This window comes from Rhinopithecus roxellana, chromosome 13 (genome assembly GCF_007565055.1).
Source record: "Rhinopithecus roxellana isolate Shanxi Qingling chromosome 13, ASM756505v1, whole genome shotgun sequence".
Taxonomy (NCBI): Eukaryota; Metazoa; Chordata; class Mammalia; order Primates; family Cercopithecidae; genus Rhinopithecus; species Rhinopithecus roxellana.
Genome location: NC_044561.1, coordinates 76557685 through 76582306, shown reverse-complemented (window position 1 = coordinate 76582306; position 24622 = coordinate 76557685). Strand labels below are relative to the sequence as shown.

Here is a 24622-nt window from a genome sequence, read left to right as displayed (position 1 = left end):
ACGCCTGTAATCCCAGCACTTTGGAAGGCTGAGGCAGGTGGATCACTTGAGGTCAGGAGTTTGAGACCAGCCTGGCCAACATGGAGAAACCCCGTCTCTACTAAAAATACAAAAAAAATTAGCCAGGCGTCATGGTGCATGCCTGTAATCCCAGCTACTTGGGAGGCTGAGGCATGAGAATCACTTGAACCTGGGAGGCAGAGGTTGCAGTGAGCTGGAGATCGTGCCACTGCGCTCCAGCCTGGGTGACACAGCGAGACTCCACCTAAAAAATATACATATATAAAATATACTATGATATAAAAATGTATATTATATATAGTATATATATCATAGTATATAATATAGCATATACCATATATAATGTAGTATATATGGTATATTATATATAATATATATTTATAAATTTATATATTATGTATATTATAAATTTATATATATTACATATTATATATTATTTATATTATAGGTATAGCAATATATATTATATATGCTATAATACGTACTATTATATATTATAATATATACTTATAATATAATATATACTATTGTACATAATATGTTATAGAAGACATATTAATATACATTATATATATATAAAGCACATACTAACGTAGGTGTTTGCATATGTAACATCTATTTTGTTCTAATACCCCAGGAAGGGCTGAGAAAGGTTATTTTGCAGGAGAACAATTCCTTTTCATTTTATATTATAAAATATCAGATTTAGTCAGTGCGTGTAACTATTTACTTTATTTGTATTTAAATGTCCTGGACAAGTCACACTGGCTAGGGAGCCAGCCCGCATCTGTAAGGCATGGGGTGAGGTGGGTGAACAAACTGATGTAGGCAGGGAGGCAGGACGTGCATCATATTTTAACCATAAAATCTGTATCTTTGAGAAAGTTGGAAAACATATTTTAGCAGAGGTTTGATAGGTTTTTTTTCAAGCCTGCAGATTTGCCCAAGAATAGCAGATTTTGCAAAAAAAAAAAAAACAAACAAACAAACACAAAGAAAAACACAGGGTGCCTGATCGAATTTGAATTTCAGATAAACACATAATGTTTGCATCATGGAGGACATGCTGAACTAAGTGATTCTTTGTTGTTCATCTGAAATTCAAGTTTAACTGGGCATCTTGTATTCTATCTGCCAAGATATGCTCCTTAAGGTTGGGATAGAAAGGCTTTCCTGCGGGCTAATGGTATCTGAGCCCTCTGCAGGCTGCACCTCTTTACCAGGTGGGAAAGAGGCCTGGCCTACCTGAGAGGCAGGTAGAGGGGCCCAGAGGCCATGGCTTTGCTGGTTTCTTCACTGGGACTCAGTGCTTGTCTCTCTGTGGTGCGTTTTGCTGCATTTTGAAGTCTTAGTTTTTAAGTTACCGTACAGTAAAATCGACCCCTTTTGGTGTGCCCATCTGTAAGTGCTAGCGCGTGTACAGATGCCGGTACCCAGCTTCAATGGGGATACAGAACAGCTCCACGCCACAAAGATCTCTCCGAGCTGCCTTTTAGCTCAGTGGCTCCCAACTGGGGTGATGCTGCTCCCCAAGGGACATGCGGCAATGTTTGAGACATTTTTGGTAGTCGTAACTGAGCAGTTGCTACTGGCATTGAGTGGGTGGAGGCCAGGGAAGCTGTTAACATCCTAAGATGCACAGGATGGCCCCACAACTGAGAATTACCCAGTGATGCCAAGGCTGAGAAACTCTGCTTTGTAGTCACGTGGCCCCCACCGCCGGCCTCTGGCAAACACTGACCCACTCACATCCCTATGACTGCATTTTCTAGGTATTTCATACTAATGCCACTCTTTGGCGTTGGCTTATTCCAACCTGTATAATGCCTTTGAGATCATCCACGTAGCTGCGTGTTTCAACAGTTCATTCTTTTTTGCTGTATGTAAGCAGCACAATTTTTATCCATCCATCTGGAGGTTCCAGCTTTGGTGATTATACATATAATGAGAGACACAGTGTACAGGTTTTGGGGTGAACTTACTTTGGCATTTTTCCGACATAAAGCAGAAATTGAGTCCTTCACATTGTCAAAACTTCAGCCCTTTGCACACTGTAGGCGCCATCTGCTCACAAAGCATCACAGCTACTATTGTCTGAAGAGGCCAGGAAAGCTGTCTGACCACACCTTTGCTCCAGTGGTCCAGAGCAGAGTGGAGAAGGCCCAATTATTGCAGGGAGGTGAGGCAGAAGTGGCTAGTGTGGACCCCACAGTCATGCGCGGCCCCCTCGTGCCTGGCCTTCCTCCATCCATGAAGGTTGTACATTAGACCCTTTCCAGCCTCCCCTGCAGCTCCCGCTGGGGATGGATACTGCAGGCTTCTCAGAAGTGTCTTCTTCCCAAAAAAGGCAGGCACATGATGAGATAAACATCCTTCCTTCTTGCCCACTGCATTCTCCTTCCATGCCTGGGGACATGGAGGCAGCCACATTGGCAACCATGATGAGAGAGCCTCAGGGCAAAATGTCAACATTGTCAAGGTGAGGGGGCCGGAAGGGAAAAAGCCTCGAGCCTATTGATACGCTAGCCCAGGGGTCAACAAACTACAGCTTGCAGGCCATATCCAGCCCACTGCCTGTTCTTGCAAATAAAGTTTTATTGGAACACAGTCGATGCACAGTCAGGAACACATGACCTGTGGCTACTGTTACACTAAACAGCAGGCAAAAACAAACATCTGACCCTCAAAGCCTAAAATATCCACTCTCTGGTACTTTACTGAAAACCTTTGCTGACCCTGACTCTAACCAACCCTAGATCCACTTACTTCCAGACTTGTAGGGAAAACCATCAATATCCTCATGAAATAAGACATCATTATCTTCAATTATTTGTTAGTATAAGTATTCTGGGTACAGCTGATTCCCTTGTTGCTTCTCAACAAAAATGAAAGCCTACCAATGTGTGCCAAGCACCATGCTGAGCCCGTTCCATGTATCGCTACTCGCTGGAACTTCTCAAGGTAGAATCGTAACTCCACATTTACAAAGGAGGAAAGCAAGGTCACAGGTGCAAAGTCACCCACCAGGGACCCAATGCTAGGGAGTGCAGAGATGGAGTCCACTCTGGCCCAGCCAACTGGAGCCTGTGAGCTTGACCCCTGCACCATCTGCCAATCAGTCCAGGCGATGGCAGGGAAAAGGATCCCCCAAAATTCAGAGAGACTGCCCAGGCATGGACATAGGTGACCTACGGGGACTCCAAAGGTAGGAGGGATTCACTGAGGAATGGAGAGAAAGGCCTCCCAAGAGGAGCCAGGCGGAGGCAGGACTCAGAGTGAGCTGAGGACAGGGCCCAGCCAGTGCATCCCGGCACCACTGGCAAACCCCAGGCGACCTGAGCAAAATCGGCGTGGCCAGCCTGAGGAACCCAGCGAGTTCTGCGGAAAGAGCCTGGAGAGCAGGCAGGGAGCACGGTGGGGCCCCTTGGTAAAGGAGGGGATGCAGCCCACCCACGCCGCACAGGGGTGGCATCTGGGTTTCCTTGTGGCTTGTTTTCCAGGCCCAGGGCTATAGGCTACCCCTCCAAGGCCCACACCACAAGAATGTTTCTCGTTAATTGTGAAAAACACATTCACTCCAGTCATTTCTCTCGATGGACCAAGGCCCAAGTGACAAGTGAGAACTTAGTTAACACTTGTGACATCTACCTGGCCCCAGTTACCCAATTCCGCCCTCCCCATCCCTGCCATCCCAGCCCTGGAAGGACCGATCCCAGCCACTGGGTCATCAGGCCTTTTCTTTCCTCTCCCTCTCCGGCTTCTGGACAAACAGGATGTGAAGCAATCGCATGGAGCGAAGGCACCTTGGAGCCAGCTGCACCGTGGGCGGCATCGCTCACCAGCCTTGGCTTTGTGGGGCTTAGTTTCTGCAGCCGCCGCAGGCGAGTGGCTCACCTCCTGGCTCCTTCCTCAGCTGCCACAGCTGAGAGTCACATTGGACAGCACATGCCCTTCAATCCTTTAAATGCTCTGCAATCCCATCCAATTCAATCTGGAATGAGCATGAAGCGAGACACGTGCTCTCGTGTGTCACAGGAGAGACGCTCGGGGTTCTCTGCATGCAGATAGCGAAAATGCACATGCTCCTGACCCCCAGGCGACTGCAGGAAGCAAAGATGGGGTGCAGGAGGCAGAGAAGGTGCCCTATGGCCTTGGAGCTCAGGGGATGGAAAGCCAGCGCTCACAGGAGCTGGAGAAATGGGTCCCCAACGAGGGAGTATGATATGAGGCAGACAAGGCCTCCCTGATCATCTTCTTGGATCTGAGAGGCAGGGCTGATTGACATGGCCCTCCTGAGTCTCGAGGGATTTCTTCTGCAAACAAGGAAGAGAAGGGGTACACCATGAACCAGGACAAAAGGGTGCAGCCCCTTTCTTGGGACAAATGACTTGCTGCTTCCATGTCTGCAAGGATGAGAGTCTCCCCAGCCCAAATCAGTCTTCATCTCTCCACAGCAGGCTTTGCGGGTGGAAGACGGCACAAAGAAAATGGGCGTGTTGGTTTGCACAGCAGCAGGAAGCCCTTCTGAACCATACTCAGAGCCTCAGACCTCATCTGCATGGCTTCACCCCTGCCCTTCAGTACGTGGTCTCTCATTACTGGTCAGCCTCCTCCTAGAAGAATGTGAGCAATACAACAGCCAAATCTTCCTTTTGTTCAGGCTATACCCCTGGTGCCTAGAACAGTCCTTGGCTTGCTACAGGGGCATGCAAATGTTTGTTGAGTGAATAACTGTATGTCCAACACAGGTGGAGAAGCTGATTGCTGTAGGAAACTTGTTCTAACAGTGGGGGTGGGGGAAGACCATCATTCATCATTCACTCCCCATGCTGGGATGCAGGGCCCATGAAAATGCAATAATGTCTCTTAAAATCGGAAGATAAAACATGAACTTTTAGTATCTGAGAATGTTTTAGGTTTTAATTCAAAGCTAGCACCTGCAATTCCAGCTACTCAGGAGGCTGAGGCCAGAGGATCGCTTGAGCCTGGCCAGCCTGGGCAACATAACAAGACCCCATCTCAAAAATAATCTTTAATTTTTAATTCACCCAGAATTATAATATTCATCTTGATACCAACATGACCATAAAACATATTTTAATTTAAATTTTTTTTTTTTTTTGAGACAGAGTCTCACTCTGTGGCCCAGGCTGGAGTGCCGTAGTATGATCTCGGTTCACTGCAATCTCCATCACCTCCTGGGTTCAAGTGATTCTCCTGCCTCAGCCGGGACTACAGGTGCGCACCACCACACCTGGCTAATTGTTGTATTTTTAGTAAAGACGGGGTTTCACCATGTTGCCCAGGCTGGTTTCACACTCCTGACCTCGTGATCTGCCCGCCTCGGTCTCCCAAAGTGTTGGGATTATAGGCATGAGCCACCGTGCCCAGCTCTAATTTTTTTTTTTTTTGTAATAGAGGGAGGAGCCCATGGAAGTCAAGTGCAGCCCTGGCCACTTCTGCAAAGGAGGCTCCTACAGTGAGTCCTACAAAAAGACTACTGTCTTCTGAGTTCTTTTTAGAAACACTTTCCTTCCCAGGTCAGAAGCCAGGCAAGACCTAACATGTTAGAGGGTCCTGGCATCTCTACCTCTGGACAGCCAGGCTGGGTCCCCTGCAGGGGCTCATCTACCCCTCCAAACCCCATCCTGAGGCTGCAGCCTGGTGAACACATTCGTTGGAAGATTTTCCAGCAAAGAGGAAGGGGGTTGGAGTCACGATTTTCTGGTCAAAGCCCAGGTCTACACCTGGGAGTCATGAGAAAGTTTCCCAGCCTTCTCAGTTTCTATTTCCTCATCTATAAAATGTTGGTGATATCAATTGTGCTACCTGGGCAGGATTATTGTGAGAACTAAATAAATCAACAATTAGAACATCTAACATTCATGAGCACAGACAGGGAGCTAGGCCCGGGATTCAGCATGTTCTGTGAACTCACTTCCTTCTTCCAGCCGCCTACAGAATCCGTGATGTTATTATGTTCACGGAGCAGACAAAGGAACAAGACCCCAAGACGTTGGAGCAGCTGCTGAGACTACACAGAGGTGACTGAGGAGCTGTGCTATGACAGGGCCTTGGGTGCCAGAGTATGTATGTGCAGGGGCTGCTCGTCCATCCTGCTTCTAAAAGCTGCACCGACGCTGGCAGCTCAGGGCCTGGCCTGCAGGGAGGGCTCCTCTACCTTAAGGCCACAAGGTGGGAGGAGCCCCAAGCTGCAGGATTCCCTCCACTCAAGGGTGCCTGGCCTCTCCTCTCCTCTCCCTCTCCTCTCCCTCTCCTCTCCCTCTCCTCTCCCTCTCCTCTTCTCTCGCTCTCCTCTCCCTCTCCTCTCGCTCTCCTCTCTATCCTCTCCTCTCCTCTCGCTCTTCCCTCTCCTCTCCCCTCCCCTCCCCTCCTCTCCTCTCACTCTCCTCTCCCTCTCCTCTCGCTCTCCTCTCCCTCTCCTCTCCCTCTCCTCTCCCTCTCCTCTCCTCTCGCTCTCCTCTCTATCCTCTCCTCTCCTCTCGCTCTCCTCTCCCCTCCCCTCCCCTCCTCTCCTCTCCCTCTCCTCTCCCTCTCCTCTCGCTCTCCTCTCGCTCTCCTCTCCCTCTCCTCTCGCTCTCCTCTCTATCCTCTCCTCTCCTCTTGCTCTCCTCTCTATCCTCTCCTCTCCTCTCGCTCTCCTCTTGCTCTTCCCTCTCCTCTCCCCTCCCCTCCCCTCCCCTTCTCTCCCCTCCTCTCCCCTCACTCTCCTCTCTATCCTCTCCTTTCTCACAGGGCTCTGGGCAGTGCTAGATTCACCCCCGGTCCCTGACACCAGCATCTAGCGTGGGGTGTAGGACACAGCCAGTCCATGGGTGGGAAGCATAGCCTGGGGGCTGCAATAAGTGGAGAGGCTGCCTCTCCTCTCTTCTGTACTAAGGGAAAGATAAACAGACTCCAGCCCTGATTCCTGTAGCGCCAGCCCATCCCCAGGGAGATGAGACCGGGCTCCCCGCTTGGCCCCTCCTGACGAGCTGCAGGTGCCTGGGAGTTATAGGCTTCTCCCCATGAGGGCATGCTGGCCTGGAGTGGAGCCCCAGCTGCGGCTGCTGCTCCGCGTGGTGACTCACAGGAGGGCCCAGCTGGGAGGAAGAGGGAACAGACGCACGCTTCCTGGGTGGTCTCAGAAGGGCACCTCCGCACTTTGACCTCAAGACCCCCCACCCGTGGCCAGATGGGAGGGAAGGAGGGCGCCATCTGGGCTTTGGAGTTTTGGAGACCACTGGCAGGCAAGGGCTCACGTAGGGTCAAACACCAGGCTTCCGCAATAAGGTCTTTGATGGCTGCGCCCCACTAGAATGGAAGTACACTGGCCCCAATTACTCTCCTCCACATGCCCATTGTGTGCATGAGAAAAGTAAGGCCCTAGGAGGTGTACAGACTCCAAATTCCAGCAGCTGCCAGGGCCCCTTCTACGTCCAGGCACAGTGTAACTGCCTAGTGGTTGCAAGGTTCAGGTGACCCTGTCTTTACCCCTTCTGGATGGTGACATGGGCATGGGCACTGCTGCCTGGGCCCCTGTCTTCTCTGGATGCTGGTGCAGGCAGATTATTCTCTGAGTTAAGGTCAGTAAGAAGTTCCCAGGGTAGGGACCAGGGCCTCTGCAGCCAGCTCGGGGCCAGGCACAAAGCAGGTGTGCACTGATTTGTCGGATGCACACCACCTCCCACAGGCCCTGCTGCCCTTCCCCGTGCAGGATCTGGCAGGGGAGGGTTGAGACCTAGAACCTGAGGGGCACCTGTCAGCCCAGGCACCATCTTGTAAACAGGCTGCCACAGGCACTGTGCACAACTTTGCCAGAGTATTGTCACTGGGCCAGGCCTCAAGTTACCCAAGTCTTATTTGAAAAGGTGACTAAGGAATAAAAAACTACATATTGGGTGCAGTGTATACTACTTGACTGACAGGAGCACTAGAATCTCAGACTTCACCACTATATGATTTGTCCATGGAACCAAAACCACGTGTACCCCTAAAGCTACTAGGGAAAAAGGGCATATTCCTGGGCGCATCATCAGAATCCCCCACAGTGGGTCTGAAATGGAGCCCAGGCACCCGCATGTGCAGTTTGCCCTGCAGGGTGACCCTGGTGGACACCAGGCTTGAGATCCTCCACAGTAGGGAAAACAAAGCATTTTCACAGCCATGATGTCTCGAAAATCCTGGACTCACTTGCTCCTTAGCTCATCCCCAAAAGGTCCAAAACTCCACACAGCCAACTGGCCATTATACACTTTGCCCCTCCCTGACAATCTGAGTGGGTGATCCTCCCCTGACTTGGGCAACCACACCAAACTCACTGCCTGGGCGCGCACAGCACCTGGACAAGCCAAGTCCCTGGGCGGTGGCACCACACCCAGCCCCCAGGGCCCTGCCCAGGAGGGGCAAAGAGGGTGTCACGGAGCCAGAGGGGGTCATGACACAGCATCTAATCCTCGATCTGACTCTAGACAGCAACGTGCAGCCACTAGGCTGCAAGGAACGGAGAGGGTCTTGGGTGGGCTGCTGCAATACAGAACCCCAGCAGGTTCTCAGGAGCCTCCATTTCCTGCCTGCACCACGGGGATGTGAACCATAGCATCTACCTTGCTGGGTAATTGTGACAATCACAAGAGACAGTGGTGCTTCGTAGCAACCACACACTGAGCAATTAAACTCTTCACTCACATGAGCTCATCTAATCCCTCATAACCACCCTTGGGGATGGAAACTATTATTAACCCCATTTTCCAGATGAGACACTTTACGTGACTCACCCTGGGTCACAAGGCCGGAAAACAGCAGGGCTGGGATTTGAACCCGGGGAGCCTGGCTCGGGAGCCCGAGCTCTAACCATTGGGCAGCACTGCCTCCACCAATGCTGAGCCTTTTCCCATAACCTGGACAATGCGGGGAGTAGGTGCTGCAGGCAAAAAGGGCAAAAGGACTCTGAATGTGTCTGTGGCGAATGGTGAAGGCAGGAGCGGTACTAGGAGGAGCTGGCCACAGGGCTGGCATCAAATAAGAGAAAAATCACCTGAGCCAGCCGGGCAGGCAAGACAGAGAAGCACAGAACCCAGCGGGGCCCAGTTGGAAGGTCTCCCCAACATCTACAAGTCCACAGAAATGGTTACTGTGAAGAAGGGAATTAAGTCCACCTTAGCCATATGACTTCATTTTTATCTTATCCCTAGAATGTTCCACAGGGGCTTTTAGGGAAAAAGAAGAGTCAAATGATTCTGTTGCTAGATGAGTTTGGAATTCCTTGAGGCAATATTTCCTATCCAGAGACTCATAATGGACACTGGCAAAATAAATGCTCTGATAAGTCCTGCAGAGAAATCTGTTTCATTTATTCAGCCTAGCATTCCTCATACTTAAACGACTGTGAAACTCTTCCTTTTTTCCCTGAGGCACCTATTGGCACTTCACGGAACAGTCTGAGGATTGCTGGTATACAGCAGGCATCACAAACTTTTTCTGTTAGTATTTCTGAGAATAATACATATTTTCAGCTTAGCAGGCCACAGAGTCTCTGTTACAATTACTCGACTTTGCTGTGAAAGCATAAAAGCAGCCCCAGACACAATGTAAACAAATGAGTATGGCTGTGTCAATAAAACATCAGGTATGGACACCAAAATGTGCATTTCATGTAATTTTATATGATATTAAATATTCTTCTTCTTTTGATTTTCCTCAATCATTTAAAAATGTGAAACTATTCTTAGATCACAGGCCACACACACACACACAAATCAGGCTGCAGGCTGATGGTCAGCGGGCTAGAGTTTGCCGACCCCTAAGACAGCAATGGAAAGCTCCAGTGTCTTCTAGGACCACTTTTAACTCTCAGGGGCATGGAAAGGGGAAGAAGAACAAGTTGCAGGGTGGGGCGGAAGTGGGGGACAAGCAGTAGAAAGAAGACTGGTCTGGGATGCAGGGGACAAGAGTGTGGTGCTAAACTCTTCAGTCCCCTCACATGGCCTGTGACTTTACGTGAGTAATTCTACAACTCAGGCAGAGCGCATGTTCTGGATGGTCTGGGGTGAGGAGGGTCTCTGTTTTCTCACTCAGACCTCCCGCAGGCCTATCAAATGCTGGAATTGTTCCTGCTACTCACATCCTACTGCCAGGCACCTAAGCTGGAGAAACAGATAAGGGCCCCTAAACTCCACTTTGATAAATTGTCCCCAAGATGCTGGCCAGGATGTGCCCCCAGCTCCAGACTAAGGCAGTGGCCTTTGATAGGAAGAAAAAGAGGCAAAGGCCAGGATCAATCAAGGAAAAGGTTATTACATTCAGCTCTATTCTTTTTTTTCTTTTCTTTTTTGAGATGGATTCTCTCTCTGTTACCCAGGCTGGAGTGCAATGGTGCCATCTGGGCTCACTGCAACCCCCACCTCCCGGTTTCAAGCGATTCTTCTGCCTCAGCCTCCTGAATAGCTGGGATTACGGGTACGCACAAGCACGCCTGGCTTTTTTTTTTTTTTTTTTTTTTTTTTTTTTTTTTTTTTTTGTATTTTTAGTAGAGACAGGGTTTCACCGTGTCAGCCAGGCTGGTTTCAAACTCCTGACCTCAAGTGATCCACCTGCCTCGGCCTCCCAAAGTGCTGGGATTACAGGCGTGAGCCACTGTGCCTGGCCAAGCTCTACTGTCTTAATCCACGTGGCAAAATCCAGCATACGCAAAGTAAAAATTAAACTGAAAAACTGGGGAAATGTTTGCTGCTCAAACTGCAAAGAACCAAAATCATATAGAAAAAGACCAAAACCTACCAGAACAATGGGCAGAGGATATGAACATACCATGTGTAGGAAGAAACTGCAAATGGCACACATGAAAAAAATTCCCCACCTCACACAGAATAAGAAAAAAAGCAAACTCAGGCTACAAGATACCATTTGTTATCTGTTGGATTAGCAAAAATCTACGTTTGAGAACTTGAACTGGCAACAATGGGAAAACAGGCATCCTCACGCACTGCTGGTGGAGACGCAAGTGGAATGGCCTCTAAAGAGGCCAAACTGACATTATCTATCAAAACTACAAATAGGGTGCAGCACACCAACATGGCACAAGTATACATATGTAACAAACCTGCACGTTATGCACATGTACCCTAGAATTTAAAGTATAATAAAAAAAAAAAAAAAAAAAAAAACCCACTACAAATAGACCAGGCACGGCGGCTCGTGCCTGTAATCCTGCACTTCAGGAAGCCAAGGCGGGCAGATTCCCTGAGGTCAGGAGTTCAAGACCAGCCTGACCAACACGGTAAAACACTGTCTCTACTAAAAATAGAAAAAGTAGCCAGGTGTGGTGGCAGGTGCCTGTAGTCCCAGCTACTCAAGCAGCTAAAGCAGGAGAATCACTTGAACTTAGGAGGCAGAGGTTATAGTGAGCCGAGATCGTGCCATTGCACTCCAACCTGGGCAACACAGTGAGACTCCATCTCAAAAAACAAAAACAAAAACAAAAAACAAAACAAGAAAACAAAAAAAAAACTACAAATAGACAACACCACCTTCAGGAACTGGTCCTGGAGTTACACTCAAATGAAAAATGACCTACACACCGAGGTTTCCCACTGAAGCCCTGGTTTGTGAGACCAAAAGACTAGAAAACACCTAGGCATCCATCCCAGGAGAGCTGGGTAAGTCAGTTATGATGATGATGGTGGTGGTGATGATGATGATGATGATGACTGCTCTCCTTTACATGTGTATGACAATTAGGTCCTGTTCTAAGCCTCATTACTCAAAGCATGGTCCAAGGACCAGCAGCTTCTGTTACCTGGTGGCTGTCTGAAAACACAGACTCCTCTGCCCCAGGCCAGCTGAATCAGAATCTGCATTTTACCAAGATGCCTGGGAAAATCCCATGCACATTAAGGCACTATTTTTAAAAACTCTTCCCATAATAACCCATTACATCTTGTAACAACCCAATAGCCCAAACCCTCTCATCACCTGCATGCTGGAGATGAGAAAGCCCAGGCTCTGACAGGTTAGGGAAATTGTCCAACGCCACAGTGTGTGTGGGTGGCAGAGCTACATGGACACAAAACACATGGAACAAGGAAGCTCTTTAATGGCTGACAGGACCAATCTCTGAGATAAGTCATCAGTTGGAGAACACTGTATATGCCAGGCCACCATTTATGGGAGGGGGAAAAACTGAAAGCTGAATCTCCATGTAATTTCTGAAATACCCAGAGAGCATCTCTGAAAAGAAGGAAACAGCAATTGTCCCTGGGAAGTGGAACTCAGCAGCTGGAGAAGAAAGTGGGAGGGAAACTATTTCGTGTTACACATGTATCGCTCATAGCTCCAAAGGCAAACATTGCAAAGGTGTTTATTTAAAAATAAATGAAAAAAAATGTTTGTTCATAAAACTGGTGGAAGGAAGAAGCTACACAGCTGGAAACCATCACCACTGAATTTTAAGCAAAGTCAAGCTACAAGATACCATTTGTTATCTGTTTGGGGTGGGGGAAAATTAGCATAGAGAAGCCCATTCCCACTTCCCCACTCACCATCCTTCCTTCTTCCCTTCTCAAAGGAGGCAGAACTGTGGTGGGAATGAGAGGTGTGGGGGAGGGCAGACTCACAATGGATTCTCCAGGAACTGGGGACTCAGACCCACATTCAGGTTCTAATGTGGAAGGGACTAATGCCTTGCATGAGGGCAACTTTGTCCCACAGGGGACAATCTGGCGATGTCTGGAGACATTTTTGGGTGTCACAACTGGGAGATGCTACTAGCATCTAGTGAGTAAGAGACCAGGGATGCTGCTAAACACCCTGCAGTTCACGGACAGTCCAGAATGTCCTGTGTCCGGTGGTGTCACCTTGGAGCTCTAGTTAAAGTGCAGGTTCTGATGCAGCAGGTCTGGGAAGGGCCCAGGACTATGCATTTCTCATAAGAGGGCTGCCCTCACCCCTGCTGATGTAGGACCACCCTTTGTGTAATGAAGCCTTACCCAATTCTGCTATGGCCAAACATGTAATGTTCTCATGGAAAGAGGGGAAGGGGCTGCTTCCGGTTTGGATCAAAAGGCTGCACATGGAGTACTGGTTGGGAGGGGTGGGGAAGCCTGTTTATAGTGAGGCAAGCATGAGCACTGCTGACACCCTCCTGAAGTCCAGGAGCACAGGCTGCATTAGGACTGGTGGTGGCAGTGGCCGGGGGACTCACCATCCAGCGTCTCCACCGAGAGCTGCAGGCCCAGGTTGTGCCGCGGATTGACCACCCAGTGGTTGCTGGTGGCTGTGATGTCGAACACCAGCCAGCCCTCCTCCGAGGCCCAGAGGGTGCGGCTGTCGAGCAGGAAGAGATCCGATTCCCTGCGAGAGAGGAGGAGAGACACAGGCTTTGCGTCAGCCAGGTCACAGCTCAGCTTCCCCAACAGATGGGAAGCAGAGCCTCATGGGGTGGGAGGGGAGGGAAAGAGTCCACTGGTCCCCCACAAGTGGGAACATCAGACCAAGATCCAGGCACAAAGACCCCTCAGTAGTTGTGGTGAGGAAAGAGAGTGCAGAAGAGCTACAAAGAGACACATGCAGGGAACAGGCAGCTGTTACAAGGCAATATCACCCCACAAATTGTTAGGGGCATCCCAGCAGGACAGAGTACAGGAAGACAGGGATTATGCAGCCTCCGTGTTGCTGGAAGAGTCTCAGAGAGCAGAAGTTGATAGTGACTGAACTATTCACCATGTGCCAGATACTGTCCCACAGGCTCAACACTACGCTGTCTCATTCAATTCCCACAACCCTAAGTTCATTTCCAGGACATGCACCATCTTCCTGAGCCCACCAAGAGGTAGGAGGTGAATCTCTGGACTGATGGTATTAATAGTGAAAATCCTTTCATTCTCTCTTCCTCACTTTTTACAGTAGCAAAATGGGTAAAATCATAATTAACTCGATAGGGGATGGAGGGTGGATGGATGGGTAGATGGATAGGTGGGTGGATGGATGGGTATGTGGGTGAATGAGTGAATGGATGAATAGGTGGTTGGATGGATGGGTACATGGGTGAATGAGTGGATGGATGGATGGATGGATGGATGGATGGATGGATGGATGGATAAGTGAATGGATGGGTAGATGAGTGGGTGGTTGGGTGGATGGGTGGATGGATGGATGAATGAGTAGATGAGTAGATGAATAAGTGGGTAGATAAGTGGATTGTTATGTTTCTGGATAGTAGAAATTTAGTATGAAAAATCTTCATAACATTTTTTGCACACTTTTAATAAAGATTCAAAGTTTCAATACTTTAAGTCCTTTAATAGCCAACTAGAATGTTTATACCTCTGTGTTGTACCAGAAACCAAGGCATAATGATGAACAACGTGACACTGGTCCCTGCCCCAGGGCAACAACAGTCTCTATCATACCTGGAGTTATCTAATCTTCCTGGGGATTACAGTGAATCTTCTCTGCTCACACATAAAGATGTCAGACATACCCTTTATGGAGCACTTACCATGTGCCAGGCTCCGGGTTGAAATGCCTGAGCAGTCTCATGTCACTTAGTTCTTACAATACTATGTGGGGTAGATAATATTCCCCATGCCATTGTGCAGAACTCAAAACTGAGGCTCCGAAAGTTTGAGTTATTTGCCCAGGGTTATACCACTAGGACAGTCCAGGCAGGACTGGAAACCAACCAGGCTACCTGCAAGCCCAAGCTTGCAAGCATACACAAAGACAGTTCTTCTGGACACTGCCTTTTCAGAGCCTTTCACCAGTCAACCTCATTGGAATGTAACCCACTAAACCACAGGCAGGAGCTGAGCCACCGATGTCCCTTTGATGAGGCACACATCTCCAGTTGGCTCCAGCCCCCAGCTCTCCCTACTAACACTGTGGAAAACCACCCCTATTTATCTTCCTGTCTGACCTGGACAACTCTAGGTTTGTGAGGTCTGCTAGATCATCCTTCTGCTGCATGCCATAATCTGTCAGACATTCATCAGGCACATCAATGTGAACAAGGCTCAGAGAAAGCACATGGGAAACAGATCTGTAATGTTAGTGAGTACTGGGAGATTAACAGACCCAGAGAACCCTACACAGGGAAGAAGAACCAGAGTCAGAAACAGACAGGAACCAAGGCAGGTGCGAGGGCACAGGGCAATTTTCTCAGGCACAAGCACAGAAGGAACAAATCGGAGCTGCTTTTCCCTCTGGGCCTCTCTCCATCCAAAACTCTGGGGGAGAGAATCCAGTTGGCCCAGTCAAGTCATGTGCCCATTCCTAGCCATGGGAGGGTGGGCACCCCACAGCAATGGACAGCATCACCAGGACCAAAGATGGGGGCAGGAGTCACCTCATCCCATGCCCCCCCCAAACTCTCCTTTTTAACAACCCCCAGAACCTGATTCAGAAAATGCTTAATTCTGTTATTGCTGTGGTTTCAATGTTTTGTCCTTCCCAAGACTCATGTTGAAAATCCCCAATGCATCATTATTAAGAGGTGGGCCCTTTAGGAGGTGATTAGGCCATTGGGGATGGATTGATGTATTTATGAACGAGTTTGGGAAAGTCTGGTCCCTTTTTGCGTTTCCACCTTCGGCTACGTGAGGACACGGCAACAAGGGGTCATCTTGAAGCAGAGGGCAGCCTTCACCAGACACTGACCCTGCCAGGACTTCCCAGTCTCCAGGACTATGAGGAATGAGGTTTTTGTTTTTGTTTTTTAAAGATTATAAAGGACTCATTCCTCTCTCAAGCACAGAGAGATGACAGAAGCAAGGAAGTCTTTTTAGAGCCACACAGGACTTTGAAGACCCTAAGTCTGCCTTTCACATCCAAACTGAATCAAAATAATGAGATGATTTTTCATGACTCATTAACTTCTTCTTCCCCATGCTCTTTTAGAGATAGTTTCAGGCTGGCTTTGGGGATGTCTACACAGATTTTAAACTTATAAACAAGAATTTCCTGCTGTCTTATCTCCAGTTTGCCTGGATGACTTTCCTGGCTTTGAAAAGCTACCAAGGTTGTCAATGAACCATTAGCTATTCTCAACAATTAGCAGATGAGACAAGAAGCACTACTCCAAGTTGAAACAACTTCTCCTACTGAATCAGGCTCCCAAGGCCCCTGTAGGAAATATCCACACCCCAGCACAGAAGTCACAATCCCAGGTGGTGATTTTGCTGGAAAATTGTTATTAGCAGGAAAATGTGACCAGATAATCTGGACAGGCCCTCGAGGGCAGTGAAACAATGAATGGTAACCAGGGGAACAGAGTGAGGTCTTTAAACAGAGAACGCCTCGCCAAACGATACTGAGCATTCTCTTATTGCAGGCTATGACACTGAGGCCAGATGCTACGGGCCAGCGCTGACTCATCCATGAATCAGCGTGAACGCATCAACTCCCCTCCTTCAAGTCATAGTTTGCAATGTGTCCCAGGCATGTTTAGGAGAGCCAAATCTTCATTGGAAGGCACCGGGAGACAGGAGCCTTGCTGAGATGGGTCAAGTGTGAGATGCTAACACGGGCTTTGCTTTCAGACTGAGAGCCCAGGTGTGAGGTTGGACCTCATGGAAAGGACAAGGAAGGAATTACTCAGCAGCCAGGTCCAGTCTGACAGCTGGGAGAGGGGAATTTCTAGCTGCCACCTCGAGCATCATAAAAGAACACTGGTTCTTACAACCAGGAGAGCACTGAAGGAGCCCTTTGTGACATTTTTATTTACCTTGAACACATTGGCCTCCCTGGCCCAGCCCAGGTGAGAGAAGAGGCAGGGAAGGCTCAGGGTGAAAGGCCTTGAGGAACCTAAATGCGTTCTTTCACCTTCGCCACTGCTGAGAATCTCCGTGCTTTCCACACTTCGGTTCTCCGAATCTCCCCACCAGCCCTTTGAAATGGTCAAAGTCCTGTTACCGTTTTACAGATGAGAAAAGTCGGGGTCAGTGAAAAGAAGCCAATTGTTTGCAGTGACACACCTGATAAGTGGCAGAACCAGGCGACAGTGCAGGAAACCTGACTCAAGAACCTGAACGCTTAAACCCTGCCACCTCCTTCACTCACCTGGGGACAAGAGACACATAGGAATATGTCGAATCCTGTATGATACGTGTTGTCATCACAGACAGAGAAAATACTAGAGAGGGATGAAACCCGGGTGATGGAGAAGGGGTAAGGCAAGGTTATGCCAGATAATTCCTGTGTCTTGGTTTCCTCTTACGTAAAATGAGAATAATGCCACCTTTTTCAATGATTAGGACCAGCCTGGCAGCCAACTCCCAGATGCTCCTGAAATATAGTTATTACAAGGTGTATCAGTGTTGCTGTCTATTCTCTGCTAAACTTCAGGAAATCCTAGGATGGGGACTTTACATGTCTTGGCCCCAGAGGTTACGTGACTTGCCCACAGTTCTCCAGTCAACAGACCACATGTCCCTTCCAAGCACGTTTACCTTGGACTCCAAAATCTGTCAGAAAAGTGTACTATGTTCACAGTAGTGTTAGATTTTCTGCAAATACAGCTACCAATAATTCCTTGTCTCTGTACGCAGATGCTGCTGTCCCATAAACTTGTGGAGTCTGTTCCCTACCTCTGAAGTCTGGACTGACCATGTAATCTGCTGTGACCAGTAGGACCCAGTGGAACTAAGGCCCTGCCAGGCTCAGGATTAGGATTTAAGAAGCCTATCATTTCTACGTTTGCCCTCTGGGAAGCAAGCCACTGAATCGAGAAATCTGACTACACTGCTAAAGGAAGAGACCACATGGAGGGGAAGGAGGCACAGGCCATGGAGGATAAGGATCTATAAATCAGAGAGAGAGAGAGAGAGAGAGAGAGAAACCAAGTCAATCCCCAGTGAGGTGCCATCTCGGGCCTTCCAGACCTAGTCAAGCTCCTAGCTCCATCAGTAACCACAGAAGACACCAGAAAGAGTAGAAGAACCACCCAGCTAAGCCCTGCCTAAATTCCTGAGCAATAAAACAATGTTGTTTTAAGCCACTACATGTGAGTGGTTAGTTTCAGAGATACATAACCCAAACAACAGTCACATTGTTTATAACAGAAAAACTGAAAACTAACCATCCAGTGAGAGGGACTGGTAAAAACATTATGGCACGTCCAAGGCAACAAAGCCCTGCACAGTCGCTTCAAAGGACCATATAAAGCTACACTTGTTGACAAGGTGGAAATATGATAGGAAAGTGTTTAAGAAACAGAATTTGTAGGATGTAAACTTCTGGGAAAATGCAAAATGCAAAAATTGGTGCAAAAAAAGAAATGAAAATTTTGATTTGCCCAAAAGAAATTGAAATAGGAAGGTCTTTCCCACCCCCATACCCCAGTTGGTCTTATAACCACAAATTTTGCAAATTACCAACAGATAATTCTTTCTTATATAATTTGATCAAGAACATCGAAGAGGGAGAGTTTGAAACCCATATTGTAAAGCTAGCATGCCACTGACTCCCAAAATAGAGAAGGCTAATTTGAACAGATGTTTTCCTAAAGAAGACGTGCAAATGGCCAGTAAGCCATGAAAAGATGCTAAACATCATCAACCATTAGGGAAACACAAATTGAAACCACAGTGAGACAGCACTTCACACCCACTAGGATGACCAGAGCCAAAACCACAGATGATAACTAGTGTTACTGGCAAGGACGTGGAGAAAGTAGAACTCTCATACACTAATGGTAGGATTGGAAAACGGGGCAACCACTCTGGAAAACAGTATGGTGGTGTCTCAAAATGTCAGATGTAGAATTACCATGTGACCCAGCAATTCGACTACTCACAGAAGCAATTAAAATATATGTGCACCCAAAATCTTACACACCAATGTTCATAGCAGGATTATTCACAGCCAAAAAGGTAGAAACAGCAAAGTGTCCATCAACTCACGAACAGATAAACAAAATACAGTAAATTGATACAACAGAATATTATTTGCATTAAAAACTGAAGTTCTGATAAAGGCTACAACACAGATGAATCTTGAAATCATTATGCTAAGAAAAAGAAGTCAGACTCAAAAGATTGCATAGTGTATGAGTCCATTTCTATGAAATGTCCCAAATAGGCAAATCCATAAAGACAGAAAGTAGGGCCAGGTATGGTGGCTCACACCTATAATCTCAGCACTTTGGGAGTTAGAGGTGGGCAGATTGCTTGAGACCAGGAGTTCAAGACCAGACTGGGCAAGATGGCAAAACCCCGTCTCTACAAAAAATATAAAAATTGGCCAGGCACAGTGACTCATGTCTATAATCCCAGCACTTTGGGAGGCCAAGGCAGGCGGATCACCTGAGGTTGGGAGTTCAAGACCAGCCTGACCAACATGGAGAAACTCCATCTCTACTAAATTACGCCATTGTACTCCAGCCTGGGAAACAAGAGCGAAACTCCATCTCATAAATAAATAAATAAATAAATAAATAAATAAATAAATAAATAACATATATATAAATTAACCAGGCATGGTGGTACATGCCTGTAGTCCCAGCTACTCGAGAGGCTGAGGCAGGAGAATCGCTTGAGCCCAGGAGGCGGAGTCTGCAGTGAGCTGTGATCACGCTACTGCACTCCAGCCTGAGTGATGGAGCGAGACCCCATCTCAAAAAAAAAGAGAAAAAAAGAAAGATGAGTGGCTGCCAACAGCTAGAGAGGTAGGGAAAATGGGGGTAACTGTTAGTGGGTATGGAGTTTCCTTTCAGGGTGATGGAAACATTCTAACATTAGACAGTGGTGTTGGTTGCACAACTCAGAATGTACCAAAAACCACTGAATTATACACTTTATATCTTAATAAAGTTATTTTTTGAAAATGGGTAAGACCAATCTAAGCCCCAAACATAGTGCCCCAAATATAGGTGCCATTATGCTAATAATTGTTTTAAAGTATACACACATCTGCATGAAACATTTATATGCATACAGACCAGAGTGGCAGCAGCAATTCACTGAAATATTTTGCTTCCCTTTACAAGCTAACACATGTCTCAATTTAGTAAGCACGTCCTATTTCTGGAAAAAGCTAGATCTGTATGGGGCAACATATTTCCATGTTATACTTGATCAGCAGAACAAACCTAGGTAAGGTGGCAAGCCTGGCTCTCACCTTCTGTCCTGGGTTCGGACAGTTTTTGCCCCTCCTCTAATCTCACAGAAAGGCAGCAGAGCCAGGAGACAGGCCACACGTCTTTTGTCTATAAACTTGATGATCCTTCCACTTTCTCAGGCTGTTTCTGATTAAAGAAATAGCAAGACCCCAAAAGTCGTCTTCTCTTCTCTTCTGAAATTGGGTTCTCCCATAGCCCTGCTCTACAAGGCATGAGCCGCTGGTGACCCCGATGCCGCAGCACTGAGAGACGTTAATATTTAACCACCAGCCTGGGGACAGTGTGTTGCTGGGCTTTCAGGTGCCTCCTCCCAGGGACACCCAGGTGAACCAGCTGAAATCTAATTCTAGAGGGAGCAGGAGGAGGAACCGCATATCCCCAGGCTCATTTCCACTGTCTCCCAGCCCACCTTCCCCTGGAAAGTTCTACCACAATGGAAAAGGGAATATTTTAAAATCTCAAACGTGGGAAGACAGGAAGTCCTTTTTTTGGCCTCTGGTTACCTTCCTAGAGGCTATTTAGAGACTGATTCTCATGGGCCTTCACCCACCACCCCACTCCCAGGGGAGTAAGACTCCCATGTGGGATACAGGACCAGGGCCTCAGCACAAAAACAGATCCCAGGGAAGCTGGCCCTGAAACTCCCCCAGGGCAAAACACAGTGCAGTTAGGAGTCTGAGGATCTCTCTGGCCCTGAGGCACCCAGGCAGGCGTTGGAGCCACAGGAAACACAAATTCCAACATGGCCACGCAGTGCACACTGCCTCGTTGCCTGGGATAGTCCGTGTCCTGTCTGTGCCCACCGTCAGGGCTCCTTCAGCCTGGGCCCAGCCATCCAGGGTCTTAGGAGCAGAACAGGCCCTTGGAAATCCATTCTGGTCATTTTAATTTTCAGCTTGGAAGATCAGAGAGTTTCTGTCTTACGCATGGGCAGCTGGTGGCTGAACAAGGATTAGACACCAGTTCTGGGCCATAATTTAGGGCAGTGTAATGAAAAATCTTCTCGCCATCACAGCCTGAGAGCCAGCCTGATCTCCCTCTCTGCTACCTTCAGACATAGCCCCCCACCACCTTCAGGGAGCTGGCGCAAGCCAGGTTTGGAAGGGCTGCATTTGGAATCACCTGGCTGGTGGACGGGGGCCCTCAGTACCCTGATACCTTGTCCTGGGCACCTACTGCACACAAGTCTCTTAAGGGACACTCTCCCATCTCCAATGAGGTCAGTACAATCTGCATCCCCACTTAGTATCACCTTAATACCACCTATTACATGGGGATGGGGATTGTACCAAAAACTGAGGGGCAGGGAGGCTCAGGACAGGCCTCCACTGGGAGCAGCAGGTCCCAGGCCAGAGGTTACTCGAAGCACAGAAAGCTGTCTCCAGGGGCCCCACCCAAGTTAGAGGAGGCAGGGCAGGAGAGCACAGGGCTGGCCCAGGACCACCATCAAAAAAAGGAAAACACACTTCAGATGATACGGTAGGCAGAATAACACCCCCTCAGACACGTCCAGGTCCTGATCCCGGAAGCTGTGGGTATGTCACCTTCCAGATCCGATTCCGGAAGCTGTGGGTATGCCACCTTCCAGGTCCAATCCCAGAAGCTGTGGGTATGCCACCTCCCAGGTCCTGATCCCGGAAGCTGTGAGTATGCCACCTTCCAGGTCCCGATCCCGGAAGCTGTGGGTATGCCACCTTCCCAGAAGCTGTGGGTATGTCACCTCCCAGGTCCTGATCCCAGAAGCTGTGGGTATGCCACCTCCCAGGTCCTGATTCCAGAAGCTGTGGGTATGCCACCTTCCACGTCCTGATCCCGGAAGCTGTGGGTATGCCACCTTCCCAGAAGCTGTGGGTATGCCACCTCCCAGGTCTGATCCCGGAAGCTGTGAGTATGCCACCTTCCAGGTCTGATCCCGGAAGCTGTGGGTATGCCACCTTCCCAGAAGCTGTGGGTATGCCACCTCCCAGGTCTGATCCCGGAAGCTGTGAGTATGCCACCTTCCAGGTCTGATCCCGGAAGCTGTGGGTATGCCACCTCCCAGGTCCTGATCCCAGAAGCTGTGGGTATGCCACCTCCCAGGTCCTGATCCCAGAAGCTGTGGGTATGCCACCTTCTACGTCCTGATCCCGGAAGCTGTGGGTATGCCACCTTCCACAGCAGCAGGGACTGTGCGGATGCGATGAAAGATTTTTGAGTTGGGAGATTATCCTGGATTATCCTCATGGGCCCAAAAGAATCATAAGGGTCCTGATAACGGGGAGGCAGGAGGCCAGAGAATAAGAGGTGACAGTGAAAGCAGGGAACAGTGTGGTGTGACTGCGGCTGGGGACCTTGAGCCAAGAAAGGGGGCTCTGTCTCCTAGAAGCCAGAAAAGGCAAGGAAACAGATCCTCCCCTAGGCCCTCCAGAAAAGATGCAGCCCTATGGACACCCTGATGTGGGCCTAGTAAAACCCATTTCAGACTTTAGACCTCCCAAACTCTAAGAGAATAAATGTGTGTTGTCTTAAGCCACTAAGTTGGTGGTCACTTGTTACAGCAGCTAGAGGAACGAATAGTTTCTCTCCTGAGATCCACACTGAAACGCCTCCTCTCCACAGGTGCTCTGCTAGGAGCCAGAGACACAACGGCAGCCAGAGATGGAGCTCCGGGTCCAGAGGCTGGGTGTGCGTAGCACAAAAGAGGGTCATTCAAACCCTAATTAAGTGGTGTGAAGGAGGGAAGAGTCCTCTGGGTGAGCAAGACAAAAGAAAAGGACTAGATGTGAGGTGTGAGGGTGTGCGGGAAGGACGTTCCACAGAAACATCTCCTGTCGGGGGTCAGAGGATGAGCAGCGCTAACACAGCTAAAAGGGCAGGGAAAAGCGTTGCTGGCAGAGAGAACTGAATATAGAAATCATGATGAGAAAGTAGCGAGGAGAGAGCACAGGTACATGATGTCTCCTGCAGGGCCTCTGGCCGGGGGAGGTCAGGTCTTGCTGAGCGCTGGGAAGCCGGGAGGAGTTCTAAGCAGGGGTGGAGATCACAGGCTTTGCCACTCGCAGACCCAGCTGACTCTCCCCGACCGCTAGTCTGACTCTCACCCTCGCCTCACCCTGCTGCTCTTTGGAAAACTGCAGGCTGGACATTCTGAAGGCCTGCGTGTTGTGAATAGTTGCTGGGCCGCAAGGATATTCCTCAGAAGAAAAGGAGCAAGAGAGCAAGCCAGCGAGCGCAGCCAGAGCATTCCCAGGCTAGCATGATGTCATGGAGGGAGCACAGGCTTGTGGCTGTGGTGTCAGGCCGGGAAACTGCAACCCGCCGCGCACCTGGAGTCAGCCCAGCAGCAACCCCGGCCTGCAGGGAAGCCCGGGAAGGAGATCAAAGGAGCCCAGGAGGAAGCAGGCCCCACCCTGGCAGCCAGCTCCCGGGTCCAAGGGGTGCCCCTCCTGAGCTGTAGGCTGGGCAGGACCCAGCCCAGGGCCCAGGCTCCCCCACCTCAGTTTCAGGGAATGCCCTACTTTCCTGCCAAATCATAGAACAGTCCCTGGCATCCCCCAGACAGGAAGATGAAGTCAGGGAGGTCCAAGCCTTTTTTAAAATACACTTTCTTGAAGACGGTGTATATCCAGGAAGTCTAAAATTAAAGCTCTGGGGAGTAAGGTGGAAAAATACAGAAAGAGGCACAATATCCTCCTGCCCCAGACGGAGCTCCGGTGGCCACCCACGGCCCTCTCACCCACCCCACGGCTGTCTGTCTCCCTCTGGGCAGGGCTAGCTGACTGCGGACAGCACCCGCCCAGCCACTCATGTGAAGGTCAGGAAGACGCCCATCCAGCGCCCGGAGGCCAGCATTGTCACAGTCAGAAAGCGAGTCAGTGGCCCTTATGTTCTAGCCCTCAGTTTCTCCACCCACAAGACAAAGGGTTTGGAGTTTTTCAAGATCTCAAAAACTGCAACTTATTAATAGGATAGCTAAGAGAGGAAAATGGGAGGGTCAAAAATCCAAAATGCACTATGGTGAAATAAGGTGGGGAAGCGCCACACGACACATTGCTCCTTAGAGATGTCATCATGCACCTTAGCTCTTTAAAGACTCTGAGAAGTCCTGCTGCAAAGAAATGTCTGCTCCGGCAATGGAGCACAGTCATGAGTCGTTCAAACTTGTGTCTAGGTGCGGATCACAGAGGCAGGGGGTCAAGAGGGACGAGAATCATGGTGACAAATGGAAGGCTCTCCCTCGTTTGAGACACAGCCACCAGCAGAGACAATCAGGAGGTCAGGGGCCCGGAGTCCTCTCTGTGATGAAATCCCCAGAGTGGTCCTCTGTTCCCACAGTGGGTGCTCAGGGACGGAGGCTGTAGGGCTCCAGGCTCTGGGTTGAGGAAAATTGGAATTAAATCTCAGTGGAGTAACCCTGAGCAAGTCGGCCTCTGCCCATCAGGTTCTTAAGTTTATAAAATGGAGGTAGCCATGAGGATTGTTCTGAGAATGAGTTAAATGGAAAGATAC

At 49.0% G+C, this 24622-nt stretch overlaps 1 protein-coding gene across 2 annotated transcripts in view; it reads right to left on the bottom strand.

Moving 5' to 3' along the window:
* The window catches only part of BMP7 (bone morphogenetic protein 7), a 97511-nt gene that overhangs the window by 22817 nt on the left and 50072 nt on the right, over window positions 1–24622 (bottom strand). For both annotated transcript variants that reach the window (XM_010365109.2, XM_030915757.1), the window contains exon 3: window positions 13223–13371. In XM_010365109.2, the coding sequence (XP_010363411.1) occupies window positions 13223–13371 (149 nt within the window). The remainder of the gene's footprint in view (window positions 1–13222; window positions 13372–24622) is intronic.